The sequence below is a fragment of the Trichosurus vulpecula genome, chromosome 5, assembly GCF_011100635.1.
Source record: "Trichosurus vulpecula isolate mTriVul1 chromosome 5, mTriVul1.pri, whole genome shotgun sequence".
Taxonomy (NCBI): Eukaryota; Metazoa; Chordata; class Mammalia; order Diprotodontia; family Phalangeridae; genus Trichosurus; species Trichosurus vulpecula.
In genome coordinates this window covers 261,811,576-261,831,080 of record NC_050577.1, presented here as the reverse complement: position 1 = coordinate 261,831,080, position 19,505 = coordinate 261,811,576, and the positions used below count along the sequence as shown (strand labels likewise).

Here is a 19,505-nt window from a genome sequence, read left to right as displayed (position 1 = left end):
AGGAGCTTAAAAGTCATACAAGAGAGGTAGATGAAAAATTTGGAAAAGAAATGAAAGTGATATAAAGAGAATTATGAAAAAGAGTCAATGGCTCATAAAACTCCTTAAAAAGTAGAATTGGCCAAATGGATGTAGATATAAAAATCCACTGAAGAAAAACAATTTCCTAAAGAGTATAATTGTCCAAAAGGAAAAAAAAATACAAAAGCTTATTGAGGAAAACAACACTTTAAAAGTTAGAATTAGGAAAATGGAAGCCAATGATTCTGTGACACATCAAGAATCAATCAAACAAAATCCAAAGAATGAAAAAAATGGAAGAAAATGTAAAATGTCTCATGAGGAAAACAAACAAACAACTGACCTGGAAAATGGATCCAGGAGAGACAAAATCTGAATCATTCAGCTACCTGAAAGACATTATAAAAAGGAGGATCTGAATAGTATCTTTTAAGAAATTATCAAGCAAAACTGCCCTCATATTCAGAAACCAGGGGACAAAATAGGACTTGAAAGAATACATTGATCACTTCATGAAAGAGATTCCCAAATCAAAATGCCAAGTGACATTATAGAGAAATTACAGAACTATCAAGCCATGGAAAAAAATATTACAAGTGGCCAGAAAGAAAAAATAAAGTCAAATATCAAGGAGTTACAACCAGGATAATAGAAGACTTAGTAGCTTCAACATTAAGGAATCAGAGATCATCAAAAATGACATTCTGGAAGTCAAAGGAGTTAGTACTACAACCGAAAATCACTTACCTGGAAAAATTAAACAATGTATCAAGAGAAAAACAGTCACTCAATAAAATATAAGGATTTCAAGCTTCCATAAGAACAGCACCAGAACAAAAACAAAACTCTATTCTCCAATATCAATACCCAAGAGAAGTATAAACAGGTAAAAAAAAGGAAAAGAAAACAGAAGGGATTCAATAGAGCTAAACTATTTATATCCATACACAAGAAGATGATACCTGAAGTTCTTAAAATAATATATCATTAATAGTGCTGGTAGGGTATGGGTAAAAGATGGATTTGAAGTAATGACATAAAAAATTAAGGGATAAGAAAGAGGAGTCCAATGGGCACAGAAGGAAGGGGAAGATAGAATGGGGTAAATTATATCACATGAAAAGATACAAAAGACCCATTGCAGTGGAAAGGAAGATGAGAGGGTGGACAATTAGCATTGTTTGAAGCTTAATCTCATCAGCATTGGCTCAAAGAAGGAATAATATACAGTTCCTGTTGAATATAGACATCTATCTTACCTAACAAGGAGGTGGGAGAGGAGGAGATCAAGTAAATGGTGAGGGGAGACTGACAGATAGGTGGGCAAATTAAGGGAGGTAGTAGACAGAAGCAAAACATTGGTGAGGAAGGGAAGGGTGAAATGAGGGAGAATACAAAGAGGAGGAATAATAAGATAGAGGGAAACACACAGGTAGTAATAATAACTCTGAATGTGAATGGGATGAAATCTCCCATATAATAGAAATGGATAGCAGAGTGAATAAAAAACCAAAATCCTACAATATGTTGTTTACAAGAAACACACCTGAAGCAGAGAGACACAACCAAACTAAAGGCAAGTGGCTAGAGCAGAATATATTATGCTTCAGTTGAAGTAAAAAAAAAAAATAAAAGTAGGGTCAGTAATGCTGATCTCAGACAAAATAAAAGCAAAAATAGATCTAATTAAAAGAGATAAGGGAGGAAATAACATCTTGCTAAAATATACCATAGGCAATGAAGCGGTATCAATGCTAAAAATATAAGCACCAAAAATATAGCATTAAAATTCCTAAAGGAGAAGTTAAATGAGTTATAGGAAGACGTAGAAAGCAAAAGTACACTAGTGGGGGACCTCAACTGTCCCTTCTCAGAACTCAATAATTCTAAACAAAGCATAAACAAGTAACAAGCTAAGGAGGTAAATGGATTGTTAAAAATGTTAGATAGGATACACCTTTGGAATAAACTGAATGGGAACAGCATACAGCAGGTACACAAAAAATGACTATGTAATAGGGCATAAAACTTCAAAATCAAATTAAAAAGGCAGAAAAATTAAATGTATTTTTTGTATCATAATGCAATAAAATTACATTCAACAAAAAGAAGTCCAAATATAGATTAAAATTAATTGGAAACTAAATAATCTAATTATAAAGAATAAGTGTGTCAAAAACAAACCATAGAAACAATCTATAATTTCTTTAAAGAGAATGACAACAATGAGACAACATACCAAAATTAATGGGTTACAGCCAAAGTAGTACTTAGGGGAAATTTTATTTCTCTAAATTCTTACATCTACAAAATGGAAACAAAAAGAAGAGAACAGTGAATTAAGCATGCAACAACAACAACAACAGAACTAGAAAAAGAACATTAAAAATCCCCAATTCAAACATGAGATTAATAAGTTTGAAAGCAAAAACAAAACAGAACAGAACTATTGAGTGAATAAATAAATCTAGGAGTTGGTTTTAAGGAAAAAAAATAAGCTCAAAAGGATATCTAAGCCATTGGCTAATTTAGTTAAAAATAAAAGAAAGAAGAAAACTAAATATCCATATCAAAAATGAAAAGGGTAAAATCACCAATAATGAAGAAATTAAATAAATCATTAGGAAATATTAAACCCAATTGTATGCCAATAAATTTGATAATCTGAGCAAAATTGATAAATATTTAAGAAAATATAAATTACTTAGATTAATAGATCAGGAAATAGAATGACTCAATAACCTCATAATAGAAAAAGAAATTGAACAAGCTATTAATGAACTCACTAGGAAAAATTCCCTGGGGCCAGATGGGTTATCAAGTGAGTTCTGCCAAGCATTTAAAAACAATTAATTCAAATAGCTCATAAACTATTTGGGAAAACATGTGGAGTCCTACCAAACTTCTTTTTATGACACAAAAATGGTGCTGTTACCTAAACCAGGAAGAACTAAAACAGAGAAAGAAAATTATAGACCAATCTTCCTCATGAACATGAATGCATTTTTGAATAATATACTAGCAAGGTAATTACAACAATATATCATAAGGATTATAGACTATGACCAAGTGGGATTTATAGCAGGAAAGCAGAATTGGTTCAATATTAGGAAAACTGTCGGCAAAATTGACCACATCAATAACAATGCCAATAGAAATCATATGATTATCTCAATAAATGCAGAAAAAGCTTTAAAAAAACACAGTACCCCTTCTTATTAAAAATTCTAGAGAGCTTAGGAATAAAGGGAGCATTCCTTTAAAAGATAAGCAGTATCTATCTAAAACCATCAACGAGCATTGTCTGTAATTGGAATAAACCTGAAGCCTTCCCAGTACTATCAGGGGTGAAGTAAGGATGTCCATTATCACCACTATTATTCAATATAGCAGTAGAAATTCTAGCAATACCAATAAGAAATTCAAAGAATTAGAATATTCAATGAGGAAAAAAAACTCTCAGTCTTTGCAGATGACATGATGGTATAGCTAGAGAACCCTAGAGATTCAATTAAAAGTTTACTTGAAATAATTAACAGCTTTAGCAAAGTTGCAAGATATAAGATAAGCCTATATACATCATCAGCATTTTTTATATAACCAATAAAGTCCAGTAACAAGATTTAGAGTAATTCCATTTAAAATAACTGCAAAAAATATGAACTACTTGGGAATTTACCTGCTAAGACAAACCCCAAAACAGTTTGAATACAATTACAAAACTTTTTTTTCACACAAATGAAGTCAGATCTGAACAATTGGAAAAAAAATGTCAATTACTTATGGGTGGCTCAAGTCAATATAATACAAATGACAATTTTGAATAAACTAATTTACTTATTTAGTGCCATACCAATCAAACTACCAAAACATATTTTGTAGAGCTAGAAAAAAAATAACAAAATTTATCTGGAAGAACAAAAGGTTAAGAATATCAAGGGAATTATTGAAAAAAAAAATAAAAACAGAAGTGGTATAGCTGCACCAGATCTTAAACTATATTATAAAGCAAAAATAATTAAAATTATCTGCTATTGTCTAAGAAATAGAGTGGTATGTCAGTGGAATCAATTAGGTACACAAGAAACAGTAGTCAATGACTATAGTAATCTTCTATTTGATAAACCCTACGACTCCAGTTTCTGTAATATGAACTCACTATTTGACAAAAACTGCTGAGAAAACTGGAACACAGTAGCACACAAAATAGGTATAGACCAACATCTCACATCATATACAAAGATAAGGTCAAAATGGGTGCATGAATTAATGATAAAGGGTGACACCATAAGCAAACTAGAAGGGCCAGGAATAGATCACCTGTCAGCTCTATGGGGAGGGGAAGAATTCATGACCAAACAAGAGATAAAGAGCATTACAAAATGTGAAATAGATCATTTTGATTATATTAAATTAAAAAGTTTTTGTACAAACAAAAACAATGTAACCAAGAATTGAAGGAAAGCAGAAAGTTGGGAAACAATCTTTACAAGTATCTCTGATAAAGGTCTCATCTCTCCAACACATTGAAAATGGAGTTAAATTTATCACAATACAAGTCATTCCCTAATTGATAAATGGTCAAAGGACATGGACAGGCAGTGTTCAGATGAAGAAATCAAAGCTATCACTATTGATCAGACAAATGCAAAGTAAAACAATTCTGAGGTACCACCTCACACCTATAAGATTGTCTAATACAACAGAACAAGAAAATGATAAATGTTGGAAAGGATGTGGGAAGTTTGGGACACTGGTGCACAATTGGTGGAGTTCTAAACTGATCCAACCATTCTGAAGAACAATTTGGAACTATGCCCAAAGGGCTATAAAACTGTGTATATCCTTTAATACAACAGTACCAGTACTAGGTCTGTATCACAAAGAGATCATAAAAAAAGGGAAAAGACCCACATATACAAAAGTATGTATTTTATTGATGGCAAAATATTGGAAATCGAGGGGATGGATATCCATCGATTGGGGATTGGCTGAACAAGCTGTGGTATGTGAATATAATTTAAGAAATGATAAACAGGCAGACTTCAAAAAAACCTGGAATGACTTGAATATTGACGCAAAGTGAAATGAGCAGAACCAGAAAAAAAATCACTAAATACAGTATGAGCAACATGGTGTAATAATCAATTATGAATGAATCAACTCTTTTCAAAAATGCAATAATCCGAGACAAATATACAGGGCTCACAAAAGAAAATGCTATCCATATCCAGATGAAGAACTGATGGGACTTGGAAGGTAGATTGAAGCATTTTTTTTCACATCATTCTTTCTCATGTATTTTTCTCTCAATCTCTTTCTTCTTTCAGAACTGTGACTAATAGAGAAATATTTTTAGATAATAGCACATATAAAAACTCTATCAAACTACCTTCCATCTTCAAAAGGGGGAGGGGATAAAGGAAATGACAAAAGTTTTGAACTCAAAATCTTGTAAAAATGAACTTTAAAAAAATTTCTTGACATGTAACTGGGGAAAAATAAAACACTATTAAACCAAAAAAAAATTTAATGCAATGTAGATAAGGAGCTATAATTGACCTCATAATGGAATATCTGAGCATTGTATTTCCCCAAATGATCCAATGGGATCATGGGATGGAAGGGCCCATAACAAAGACAAAGGTAAAAGGTATGAATCGTTGAGTGGCTTATACTCTGAAAAAATTATTCATAGATTATGAAGGGTACAAAATTATAAAAGAACCAATCTGACATTGTAAAGGAAGAATAAAGCAGTGATCATGCTTCATCGATCTTTTGTCAGGGTTTCATGGAGTTAATGGAATTACAAGAAACACCGCCACCACAAGGTGATCTTAAAAAGCAGAGGTAGTCAGTTCTTCAGACATAATCTCTTTGGATTCATACTGATGTTTGAGAAGAAAGACAGCTATTGAGGGAAAAACCAAGGCCTTGAGAAGTAATTATTACTCACCTTTCTCCTTATATCTCTTCCGAATAGTAGAAATGAGGTGAGAGGAAGATGGGAGCTAATGAATGGATTTGTCTTTCTCTTTCCTCTGTCTTTCTCACAATGGAGTCTTTTAGTTAAACAGTTCAAATTAGTAAACAACACACCTAGCTAACCCAGATAGTATGATTAAAGAGTTGAGTGAATCTTGGGAGAAATCAAGGTCAGAGATCCCATTGAAGAAACATACCTAAAGAAGCTTCTTCACTAAGGGAGAGCACCATAAGAACACCATAAAAATAGTCATCAGAAGCATTTTAGTGCTACACGTTTGAGTTGTTGTGTTCATGTGTATTTTTAAGATAAAGTCCAAGACACTGAGCTCCTTTCTGAGCTGAACTGCCAAATATTTAAACTCTTGCAGAAAGAAGAACTTCTACAGGCTGGCCATATTGTTTGAATGCCAAATATACATCCACCTAAAAGAATATTTTATGGAGAATTCACACAAAGCAAACACTGACATGGAGGTAAGAAGATGCAATACAAGGACACTCTAAAATTCTCTCTGAAGAACTTTGGAATCAATTATGAGATATTTGAGACACTGTTACAGGATGACCCAGTATGCCTGCATTCATCAAAGAAGCTATCATGCTCTATAAGCAAAGCAGAATTGCAATAATGCAAAAGAAACCTGAGATGCAAAAATTTAGAGACATCTCCATTCCAAATGTTCATATGGACTATTTGTGCCCAAAATGTGGTAGAGTCTTTTGAGGTCATATTGGTTTGATCAAACACAGTCAGACATATTGTGCCTTGATCCAACATAGTGATGTCCTTTTGGTCCTCTTCAAGAACGTAGGACAACCACCACCACCTCTATGCTGTGTATATGTGTATATTTGTTGGAAAGTGTGTTTGGAAAGGGGGTTGCTATTACTATTTGTATTCTAAATTGGCATGTGACCTGCAGAAACCAACCATTGTCAGTCTGTCTCTAACTTATATGAAGCCTGAAGAAGTTTACAAGTTGTCCAGGTCTGATGTAGATTACCATTACATATTTATTGGACAAACACTGAAGAATAAATAGAAGGGAGATAATAGACTGGACTGCATTTTGGAAATTGTACACTGCTTTCAACGATCCCAACCTATACATTGAAACAAACAAACAAAAATCTTAATACTAACTTGATTTTATTGGTGTTATATTCCTGATAATTATAAGTTGCTACAATTAATTTATTCACCTTCTAAACATTACTACTAGGCCAGGCACTGTGTTAGGCACTGATGATGCACAGAAAAATGTAATAGTCCCTGGCTTCAGGGAGTTTATATCTTACTAGGAGAAAACTACATGGAATATATATATATATATGTATATATATAATATAGAATATAATACAGAAATATTAAATATGTGTAAAATAATTTTGAAGACATAGCAGAAATAACTGGTGGGCACAAGGCAAGGAGAAAAGACCTTGTGCAAAATTTGGCACTTACATTGAATTTTTAAGGGAGCTAGGAACTCTAAGAGGTAGAAGTGAGTAAGAAATTAATTCTTGGCAAAAGGAACATCATAATCTCTGAAGAATTAAAATTGTGGAAAATTAAAATTGCCAAAAAAAACAATGGAATGATGTACTGGTGGGAGTAAATGAGCTTCAACATAGTATTAATTACTTAATTGCAAGAAATGTCATAAAAGATACTAATCAGCAGAGGGGTAATCAGAAAAGTAGGTGGTCTGGCCTGTAGCAAGAATGAGGGAGGACAGATGGAAATTCTCAAGGGCTGATGTGGTGCCTATAAAATAAACAAAAAAAAAATAGACCTATAGAAAGGCCTCCAGCACATAGGGTAGGCTCATTGTAGTCATATTCCGGGAGGATGGAAATAATAATCCCCCCCAAAAAACTCAACAATTAATTATAGAGGCCAGTATTAATATTTACATCAATAGAGAAGCCAATATTGTTATCATCAGTAGAGGGAGATCACATATCCCTTGAAATATCGAAGATTTATTTTAAATAATTTTAGTTCTAAAGTTCAGATCATCCATAACTTTTCTTCTTACATCCTCTTCTTCATTTTCCAAATAAGTGACCCTAACTCAGGCTATCCTTTGTATACAGACCTAAGCACACAGTATGAAACTGGAATGTGACCTACTATATAAAACTTCTTAATTAAAATGTGAAGCCTCATTTTATACCAGCTTAAGTTTCTAGGTAGTCTCAAGAGTTTTGTCTGGTCTAACATATTGTAAGGATTTGGGTCAGAGACCTTGAAGGCTTGGAGAGACAAGTTTGTGGTGACTTACACACTATTGCTCTCTAATTTTACAAAACCTGAAATTCTATAATATTAGAACATATTACTCTCATTCCGTTTTTCCTTTAGCAAGATGAATTACTTTATAGACATCGCAATGACAAGCATAACATTACTTTGGGAGTTGAAAGGAGCAAGCGTTCTTCTTCAAGCCTTCAACTTTCACATTTTTCAGCATAACTTTGGTCATAATGGCAAACAATTATTTAATGGTGGCAAGAACTTAAGGGGATTTAAACATCTCATTTTTAGGGATAAATATTGGTTTTATGTTACCTTCATTTCTGAATTTTCTTCTAACACTCAGCAAGCCATCTCTTGTAAAAGTAATGATAATAATAATAATAATGAAGTTTTTTTAAGGGGAAAATCAGCAAAATTGATTAATGCCTCAATTTTATCTGACCATTTACGAAAGACTCTAAACCTGTGTTTCTACTATGCAAAGAGAGGAAAGAGATACATTTGCTCACTACTCCTCTGAGAAGTATTGATCCCTCCTAAGGGATAACTTGTTCAGAGGACTGAAGACAATGTAGAATGAGAAGCAAAGAAAGAGAAAAAGAAATTTAAAAACATCCTGCACATATATCTTTTATTATAAATGGCATCTTTAAATGTCTTACTTTAAATAAGAGAAGTAATTGTTTATTCTGGTACCCTTCTTTCATTGCCCATACGGTCTCATTTTTCCAACCTCATTTGAAGCTGTTAAAATCTGATTTTAGTTATTTTGTATATATTTCTTTTATTTATTTTTCAGTGAAAAACTAGAATTTTAATTCAAAATACATCTTTTTAAAATTTTATTTTTAATTTACGGAATGACATGAGCATTTCTTTAAGATACTACAATAAAAAAGATGATTGTACATGAAACTGCAAATCTATCATGCACCAGTTGCTATTCCTTTCAAATGTACAACAAAATTATTATGTAAAATTTCTTTTTTTTTCCTTCCCTTCCCCTGCCACCCTGGCTACCATTGCACACGTGCATGCACACACGAACACACACACGTATACACACACACACATATACGTGTGTGTGTAAAATTATTCTAAACATACTTCAATTTATCAGTACTTTCTTTGGATGCATATAGTGTCTTTCTTAAACAAGTGCTATGAGCAGGGTCCTGGGCGTGGGGCCATGTAGTAGACTGCTCTTAGGGGCAGGAGAACTGAGCTCAAAACAGACACTACTCTGTGACCATAGGCATTGAATTTAAAATTCAGCCTCAGTTTCCTCAAGGGGAAGATGAGGGTAGAAATACTTTTATTATCTACCTGAGTTAGGCATTCCATCAAGAATCATTTATTAAATGCCCAGGCACTGTCCTGAGTTAAAAAGATACAAAGAAAGGAAAAGATAGTACCTTCCCTGAAGGAGGTCGCTATCTAATGTTCTCTTGCAACAGCACTGTGACATAAGAGCTGAGCTGTATGTATTTTTATTCCCAATTTTTTTTAATAGTTGCAATCAATTTATTAAAAGAGATGATTGGTTAGGCATCTGCAACAGTGACTTCAACATCTACACCTGGTTCAATGCTGACAGAAGTGATCTGTTTCACAATTTCAGAAGGACTGTGCAAATCAATAAGGCATTTGTGCGTTCTCATCTGGAACCAATCCCAAGTCTTTGAACCTTCATCGCAGAGTTTTTCTAGTTGTGATCTGAAGTGTCTTAGTGGGCATTCGAACAGGTCCCTTCACTTTCAAGTTCTTTTCTTTGGCTCTTCTAATTAGGTCAGCACACACTCTCAAGTGATTTCACATTACCGCTGGTGAGGGTGATCCCGATCCGGATCCGGTGAATGACCACTTCCAGCTCCACAAGGGTCTTGCCGGTGTCTTTGAATGCCATGAGAGTGGAGCGGCTTCCTGACCTACTTATTCCTCTGTGAGAGTGAACAGCGGTGAGTCAGGAGGAGGAGAGGCAGGGACTGCCGACTCCACGTGGCTGCAGCAGCGATATCTTCAACAAAGAGCTATTCCCAATTTAAAGATGAGGAAACTCAAGCTTGGGGAGCTTCAATCTCTTGCCAAGGAAGTTTAATTGTTAAATTTAAGTCTTGAATGTGGGTCTTCTCATTTCTAGAATTTTTGCAAAATTGTTCCTAGATGCCAGCTTCTGGCATCAGATTATACTTTAAGAACTTCTTGGGGAAACTCCTTCCAGTGATTAGAGCAATTCTTGTGACATGAGTAGGAAAACTGTCATTCAGCATATGGGAAGAAGACAAGTCTTTAACTTGCCTTTACCTTTCTCTCTTTGAGGAATTGCAATTTAGGCAGTCACCTCATATACCAAGACTATGTGGTCCTGCACTCTAAGGAGGAGAGAGCAGACTCTTCCTTCTGTAGAGACCTATGGAAGTAAGCACTGAGACCACTTATTCTGTGCATGTAATATGTGTATTGAGTGGATTTCACCCAACCTATTTGGCTTGGACTAGTGGATTCTAGTGTGTGTGTGTGTGTGTGTGTGTGTGTGTGTGTGTGTGTGTGTGTGTGTGTTCAAAGCAAACTATTCACCTGTTCATTAAGAAAACTGATGATAGCCAGTTATATTCTTCTTTTGAAATATCATTGCATATATGTTCCTATGTAATGTTAGTCAGGGCAGTGCTTTTTGCTGTTCTTCTCTTAGGTGCCTTTAATGATTCTGGTCTTTGTTTGAATGAGGCAGGTAAAATGATATCTTTTTGTCTCAGAGTGTTTCTCAGCCTTAAGACAATGTAATGGTAATTAGGGAAGGACTTTTTGTTGTCTTCTCCTTTGGAATGCTGAAGTAATTAGTCTTGCCTTTCAAATGTTATGGCCAGCAAAATGGAATTTTCACTGTTTTTTGTTTGAATGCTTCTCAGCACTGATGGAATCAAGTGCCCCAGGGCCCTGAGATGGGTATGTAATATACAAGGTTGGTGTTTTTGATTTTTGGAGCTCACACATGGAAGGAGCGTTGAGACTCTGGGCAAGCTGTTGTTACTGCCCCCTGGCTTTGTAACCCAGATAGATGTTGGTGCTTCTCTGGTAACTATGAATTGTGATTTCAATCAGACAAGGTCTTTCTGTTGATGTTTGTAATTTCTGTTTGTATTTGCCTTGAAGTTCAGGGGGCTGGCTTTTCCCTCTGAATTAAGTGAAGGATATATATTTTTGTTTGATTAAAATGAGATTGTTAACCACTTAAAGTTACTTTCCTTAGTAAAGCAGATCAAAGAACCTGTGCTGGCTGCTCTTGTTGCTGGTCTTGTTGTTGGTTTTACACAGCCACAGCAGCTGCTAGCCAGATTGTTGTTATACCCCATCACTGATCCAATCTCTTCAGGTAAGGTAGAGACCTCAAAATAGATTAATGGACTTATGGTAGTAGATTCTACCTTGTGTATGCAGAGAACAATGAATTTGCTGTAAACACTGCCCAGCTCATGCTTTTGTCTTTGAAAGGAGTTCCCTTCCATAAGGAAGCCGTACCAGAGGGGATGTAGAGAGATGTGAAGAGAGATGGAAGAGAGGGAGGAATGGGGACTGCTATGGGCTGTGGCAGAGCACACAAACACAGAGAGAGACCAGAACAGGCAAGCCAGGGAGAACAGACTGAAGTGAAGAACTTATGTGAACCAGCAGATGTGGTATTAGGTAAGAATGACAGAATCCAGTCCATAGATAACACCTTTCTTCATTCTACTTCCCCAGATCCCTACTTGGGTAAGCCACCCTTCATTTTCCTAACTAAGAACTTACTTCCAGTTTCTGCTTTGACTGGTGGGAGGAGAGGTAGGTTTGGTAGGGAAAAGGTCTAAGCTTCTGGCAACAATTACTATGCCTGAGAATGGAAACCTTCCCTTATGAATATTTAATGGTACTTTTATCTTTCTTGAAACTGCTTTTAAATTGTATGGCCATTTACAATGATTTGGGTCCCAAGCCTCTGAGGACATGGTTTTGGATTGAAAAAAGGCAAATTAACCCAAAAGATAGAGGATGTTTTGTTCAGTTCATGGTGAGGTGAGTAACTAGCCAATTTGAGAGAAAATTTATTCAGTGTTAGTATTCTTTGAGATATTCACAACCAGTAGATTGCCCATGCAATAAGAGAGATAATAAGGAAATAAGCTGGCAGCAGATGTTTTTGTGCAGTTAACCACTCTGCACAAGGTACCCAGAAAATATCTTGTTGGGCTATATAAGGAATAGAAACATTTTGCCTTCTTAATAATAAGATTTTTCCTTCTCATGAATCTGTCTCTTTAAGAATCTTATTATTTGGGACACTAATGCATTGTTGGTGAAGGTGTGAACTGATTCAACCATTCTGGAGAGCAATTTGGAACTTTGCCCAAGGGACTATAAACTGTGCATACCCTTTGATCCAGTAATACCACTACTAGGTCTATATCACAAAGAGCTAATAAAAAAATGGAAAAGGAATCACATAAACAAAAATGTTTATAGCAACTCTTTTAGTGGTGACAAAGAATTGGAAATTGAGGGGATACCCATCAATTGAGGAATAACTGAACAAGTTGTGGTATATGTATGTAATGGGATACTATTGTTCCACAAGAAATGATGAGCAGGTGGATTTTATTTTATTATTATTTTTTAGATATTTATCAGTCAATCAACATGAATTTATTAAATGTGGACTATGTTCCAGGTACTATACTAGACACTTGGGATAAAATTACAAACAAAATGAAGGAATCCTTACTTTCAAGGGGCTTAGATTTTAGTGAGGCAGTCAAATCTGCCAGTAAAAAATGTACAGAATTGGGAGATTGCTTTGTGCAATAAATAGCAAGGATACAAATGCTGCTGGATCTTAGAGTATATGTCTTGGGGAAAGGGAGAATGTTTAAGCACACTGTAGAAATGTAGAAAGAAGCCAGGGCCTTAAAATAGAAATTTTATATTGTATCCCAGAGATAATAGGGAACAGAGAAAGTTTATTGAATAGGAAAGGGACTTGATTAAACACATGCTTTAAGATGATGACTTTGCTGACTTAATGGAAGATAGATTGGAGTGGGTAGCCTTGAGGCTGGGAAAACAACCAGAAGCTATTGCAGTAGTCCAGGTATGAGATGAGAAGGGCAACTCTGTGGTTGGTACAGTTATCAGAGTAGAGAAAGGGGCATATGTGAGAAATACTGCAAAGGTAGAATTGATAACATTTTGCATCAGATTATATACTGAGATGGGGTGAGGAAGAAGGGTGAGTGAGAAATCAAGAGGAAGAAATGTAGGTTGTGAATGTGAGTAATGAGGAGAATAGCAGTGCCGTTAACAATAACAGATAAGTTAGGAAAAGAGAACGGTTTGTGGGTTGTTTTTTTGGGTGGGGGGTTAGAGAGGACATAATGAGTTCACTTTCAGAAAATTCTGAATTTTAGATGTTAAGACATCAAGTTGAGATTAGGGTTAGATAAGTAGATTTGGAAATCATTAGCATATGTATAACAATTGAATCCTTGGGAATTGTTGAGATCACCAAGAAAAATATTTTGGGAAAAGAAAAGGTACAGGTCAGAGACTTGGGGGACACACATGGGTAACAACAAACTGGATGAAGAGCCAGCAAAGGAGAAGGTGAAGGAGCAGTCTCCTCCCCTAGGAGAAGAACCAGGAGAGAAGAAAACTTAAGATGAGGATGAAAATCAAAGGCTGCAAAGAGAAAGAAAAAGATTAAGAAAAGGCCATTAGATTTGTCAGAGAAAGGATCATTGGTAACTTTGGAAAGATCAGTTTCACTTGAAGGATGAGGTCAAAAATCAGACTGCAGAGAATTAAAAAAGAGAATGAGAGGAAAGGAACTGGGAACACTGACTGTAGTGAAATTTAACCACAAAAGAAAGAAGAACAATACCTAGTTAGGACAGATAGATTAAATGAGGGAATTTTTTGGGGGATGGGTGAGAAATGACCACATTTTCTGGTAGCTGGGAAGCTTGGAGAGATATGAGATCAGTCAGGGAGTAAGGATAACAGAAGGATCATTCTGCTGAAGAAGACAGGATGTCCTCAGAATAAAGGGAGGAGTTGAGTAGGAGAAAAAGAAGACTGTGATCCAGGCACTGAAGTCAACGTAGGGACAAGCATACATATATGAATGATAATATTAGCTAATAGTAGCTAGCATTTATATAGCACATTAAGGTTTGAAAATGATGCACATATGACGTCTCATTTGAGATCTGAAAATACTGTAGCTAGGTACTATTTATGTTCCCCTATTTTATTGAGGAGAAAACCGAGGGTTGTCCATGATGACACAACTAGTAAATGTCTGAGATGGACCTTGAACTCAGTTCTTCCTGAATCCAAATTGAATGCTCTATCCACTGAATCATCTAGTTGCCTCTAAGTTAATAAATGTAAACATATACACAGCAAAGTTAATATAAGGTAATTTGGAAGGGAAGACACTAGCAAGTTAGAGGATCAAGAAACATGTCATGCAGAAGATGGTACCTAAAGGAAGAGAAGGACTCCATGAAGTCCCAATAGGGAATGAGTTCATTCTAAGCCACGGAAATGACCAGTGCAAAGACATGGAGATGCAAGATGAAGTATCATGATTATGGATCATTCCGTGCTTAAAAAATAAAAAGCCAACAAAAGTACATTTTTACTGAGGACTTCTAGAATATAGAAGCCAATGAAAATAACCTGCAACTACAAGAAATAAAGTTGTGAATTAGTGTCAGGTGGCACATTAGATGGAGTGGAAGAAGTAGAGATATTTATCAGCTGTGTGATCCTGGACAAGTCACTCATCCTCTCTATTCATCCTTAAAGTGGGGGATAGTAATAGCACCTAACTCAAAGGGTTGATGAAAAGATCAAAAGAGTTAATATATTTAAAGTGCTATATAAAAGCTAGCAGCAGCAGCAGCAGCAACAACAACAACCACACAGTGGAAAGGAAGAAAGAATGCCAGATAGGGAATCAGAATTTTTTTGTGTGATCTCATTATATTGGTACCAGGTACCAGTGTTTCTTTTTTTATTTAATATTTTTAGTTTTCAGCATTGATTTTCACAAGAGTTTGAATTACAAATTTTCTCCCCATTCCTATCCTACCCCGCACTCTAAGATGGCATATATTCTGATTGCCCCATTCCCCAGTCAGCTCTTCTTTCTGTCACCCACCTCTCTCTCCCATCACCTTTTCCCTTACATTCTAGTAGGCCAAGCTAGATTTCTATGCCCCATTGCCTGTATTTCTTACTTCCTAGTTGCATGCAAAAACTTTTTTTGAACATCTGCTTTTAAAACTTTTAGTTCCAAATTCTCTCCCCTCTTCCCTCCCCACCCACACTCCCTAAGAAGGCAAGCAATTAAAAACAGGCCACATGTGTATCATTATGTAAAACCCTTCCACAATACTCATGTTGTGAAAGACTAACAATATTTTGCTCCTTCCTATCCTATCCCCCTTTGTTCAGTTTTTTCCCTTGACCCTGCCCCTTTTCGAAAGTGTTTGTTTTTGATTACCTCCTCCCCCATCTGCCCTCCCTTCTATCTTCCCCCCCCTTTTATCTTCTTCCTCCTTCTTTCCTGTGGGGGTAAGATACCCAATTGAGTGTGTGTGTTATTCCCCCCTCAGGTCAAATCCAATCAGAGCAAGATTCACTCATTCCCCCTCACCTGCCCCCTCTTCCCTTCCTACAGAACCACTTTTTCTTGCCACTTTTATGCAAGATAATTTACCCCATTCTATTTCTCCCTTTCTCCCTCAATGTACTCCTCTCTCATCCCTTAATTTGAATTTTTTTTTAGATATCATCCCTTCATATTCAACTCACCTGCCCTCTGTCTATATATACATACATACATACATACATACATATAAATACACACACACATGTATATTCCCTTCAGCTACCCTAATACCAAGGTCTCATGAATTATAAACATCATCTTTCCATGCAGGAATGTAAACAAAACAGTTCAACTTTATTAAGTCCCTTATGGTTTCTCTTTTTGCTTGCCTTTTCATGCTTCTCTTGATTCTTGTGTTGGAAAGTCAAATTTTCTATTCAGCTCTGGTCTATCTGCTGAGAAAACTTGAAAGTCCTCTATTTTATTGGAAGTACATATTCTGCCTTGCAACATTATACTCAGTTTTGCTTGGTCTTAATCCTAGCTCCATTGACATCCAGAATATCATATTCCAAGCCCTTCGATCCCTTAATGGAGAAACTGCTAGATCTTGTGTTATCCTGATTGTTTCCACAATACTCAAATTGTTTCTTTCTGGCAGCTTGCAGTATTTTCTCTTTGATCTGGGAGCTCTGGAATTTGGCAACAATGTTCCAAGGAGTCTTCTTTTTGGGATCTTTTTCAGGAGGTGATAAGTGGAGTCTTTCAATTTCTATTTTACCCTCTGGCTCTAGAATATCAAGGCAGTTCTTAATAATTTCTTGAAAGAGGATATCTAGGCTTTTTTTTTGATCATGGCTTTCAGGTAGTCAAATGATTTTTAAATTTTCTCTCCTGGATCTATTTTCCAGGTCAGCAGTTTTTCCAATGAGATATTTCACATTGTCTTCCATTTTTTTCATTCCTTTGATTCTGTTTTATAATATCTTGATTTCTCATAAAGTCGCTAGCTTCCACTTGCTCCAATCTAATTTTTAAGGTAGTATTTTCTTCAGTGGTCTTTTGGACCTCCTTCTCCGTTTGGCTAATTCTGCCTTTCAAGGCACTCTTCTTCTCATTGGCTTTTGGGAGCTCTTTTACAATTTGAATTAGTCTATTTTTCAAGGTGTTATTTTCTTCAGTATTTTTTTGAGTCTCCTTTAGCAATTCATTGACTTGTTTTTCATGGTTTTCTCATATCACTCTCATTTCTCTTCCCAATTTTTCCTCTACTTCTCTAACTTGCTTTTCCAAATGCTTTTGGAGCTCTTCCATGGCGTGAGACCAGTTCATGTTTTTCTTGGAAGCTTTTGTTGTAGGCTCTTTGACTTTATTGACTTCTTCTGGCTGTATGTTTTGGTCTTCTTTGTCACCAAATAAAAATTCCAACGTCTGAGTCTCAATGTGAGTCCCTTTTCACTGCCTGGCCATGTTCCCAGCCAACTACTTGACCCTTGAGTTTTTTATTGGAGTTTGACTGCTTATAGAGTACAGAGTACTTTGTCCCAAGCTTGAAGAGCTGTGCTGTTGTTTTCAGAGCTATTTCTACACAGCAAGGTCTTCCACAGCAGTGCTCCTTCTCCCCCAAGAACTGCCATTCTAGACCTCGAGTCAGATCTGAGCAGGCTCTGCACTCCTGCTCTGATCCACCACTTAATTACTCCCACCAGGTGAGCCTGGGGCCAGAAACAACTGCAGCTGTAGTTCTGTAGCTGCACTACCTCCACTGCCACTGGGGTGGTGGCTGAACCACTAAGTCCTTTCACTCTGTCCCAGCAGTTTTTTCCCGCTAACCTTCTCTGTTGTCTTTGGTGTTTGTGGGTTGAGAAGTCTGGTAAATGGTGCAGCTCACTGATTCAGGGTGCTAGGGCCTGTTATGCCTGGCTCTTCATCTGGTTGGTCCAGGTGCAGTCCAAGCTGGGCTCTGCTCCACTCTGCTCCCAGCTCTGTGCAATAGACCTTACCTAGCAACCATCCAGGCTGTCCCAGGCTGGAGCCCTTTTTCCCTCTGCTATTTTGTTGGTTCTGCAATTTTAGGATTTGTTCAGAGCCATTTTTATAGGTATTTGGAGGGTCCTGGGGGAGAGTTTAAGCAAGTCCCTGCTTTCCGGCTGCCATCTTGGCTCCGCCCCCTAGAATCAGACATTTTAGTTCCAAATCTGGCTCTCTTGTTACTACCTATGTTACCTTCATCAGGTAATGTTATGTCTCTGGATATCTCACCTATAAAATAAGTAAATTGGACAAGATGATCTTATATGTTTTTTATGCCTTTAAATCTATGATCCCAATTGTCAAAAAAGACTAATCAAGCAGTTTGGAAAGTTAGGAGGAAGAGCTGCTATTGAGCTAGGTCTAATTGATAGATAATATGATTATTGTGCTATAATAGTAACAATATTCTGTGCATTTAGCACTGATAGCTTATAAAATGCTTTCCTCACAGCAACCTAGTGAGGTGGGTGACACAATTATTTTATTTTACAAATGAAAAAAAAAACTTGAGTGCAGAGAAATTAAGTGACTTGTTCCAGGTCATGTAGCTAACAAACGATCAAATCTCAAAATCACCTGTCCTTTCAAAATGCCAACATTTGACTGAAATTTTAGGATCAATTGCGCAGCAATTATTCCCTGTCTAGAATTGTGTATTTTTCTGTTCTATTTTTAAAATATTTTTATTATTTATTATTTAATATTTTTAGTTTCCAACATTGATTTCCACAGAATTTTGAGTAACAACTTTTCTCCCCATTTCTGCCCTCCCCCCCCCAAGATGGCATATATTCAGATTGTCCATTTCCCCAGTCTTCTCTTCCTCCTGTCACCTCACTCCCTGCTCCTAATCCCTTTTCCCGTTATTTTCTTACAGGGCGAGATAGGTGCCTATACCCCATTGTCTGCATATCTTATTTCCCAGTTGCATGTAGAAAACAACTCTTTTTTTGAGCATTTGTTTTTAGAACTTTGAGTTCCAAATTCTCTCCCTTCTTTCCTCCCCACCCATCCTCCTTGAGAAGGCAAGCAATTCAACGTAGGCCACACATGTATCATTATGCAAAACAGTTCCATAATAGTCATGTTGTGAAAGACTAGCTATATTTCCCTTCATCCTATCCTATCCCGCTTTATTCAATCTTCTCCCTTGACCATATCCCTTTTCAAAATTGTTTGCTTTTGTTTACCTCCTCCCTCATCTGCCCTCTCTTCTCTCATCCCCCCTCTCTTATCCCCTTCCCCTCTACTTTCCTGTAGGGTGAGATATCCAATTTAGTGTGTATGTTATTCCTTCCTTAAGTCAAATCCTATGAGAGCAAGATTCACTTGTTACCTTTCACCTGCCCCCTCTTCCCTTCCATTAGAATGGCTTTATCTTGCCACTTTTATATGAAATAATTTACCCCATTCTATCTCTTCCTTTCTCCTTGTCCCAATATATTCCTCTCCCACCCCTTAATTTAATTTAATTTTTTGAGATATCATTCCTTCAAATTCAACTCACCCTGTGCCATCTGTCTATATATATATGTATATTCCCTT

The 19,505-nt window shown here is 36.2% G+C and overlaps 1 protein-coding gene across 1 annotated transcript; it reads right to left on the bottom strand.

Annotated features, from left to right (window-relative positions):
• Positions 1-9,816: 9,816 nt before the first annotated feature.
• Positions 9,817-10,178, bottom strand: LOC118851273 (40S ribosomal protein S20-like). The gene is made up of 2 exons (XM_036760743.1): positions 10,094-10,178; positions 9,817-9,977 (listed from the first exon to the last, which is right to left on the bottom strand). The coding sequence occupies exons 1-2, from the start codon at positions 10,176-10,178 to the stop codon at positions 9,817-9,819; spliced, it is 246 nt and encodes an 81-aa protein (XP_036616638.1).
• Positions 10,179-19,505: the final 9,327 nt, after the last annotated feature.

What these genes read in the sequence shown, in the direction of transcription:
- LOC118851273 (XM_036760743.1), bottom strand. Translation starts at nt 10,178, where the DNA reads ATGGCATTCAAAGACACCGGCAAGACCCTTGTGGAGCTGGAAGTGGTC. An exon ending in CGGGATCACCCTCACCAGCG is followed by an intron (nt 9,978 to 10,093) that starts GTAATGTGAAAT and finishes GATCACAACTAG; the next exon opens with AAAAACTCTGCGATGAAGGT.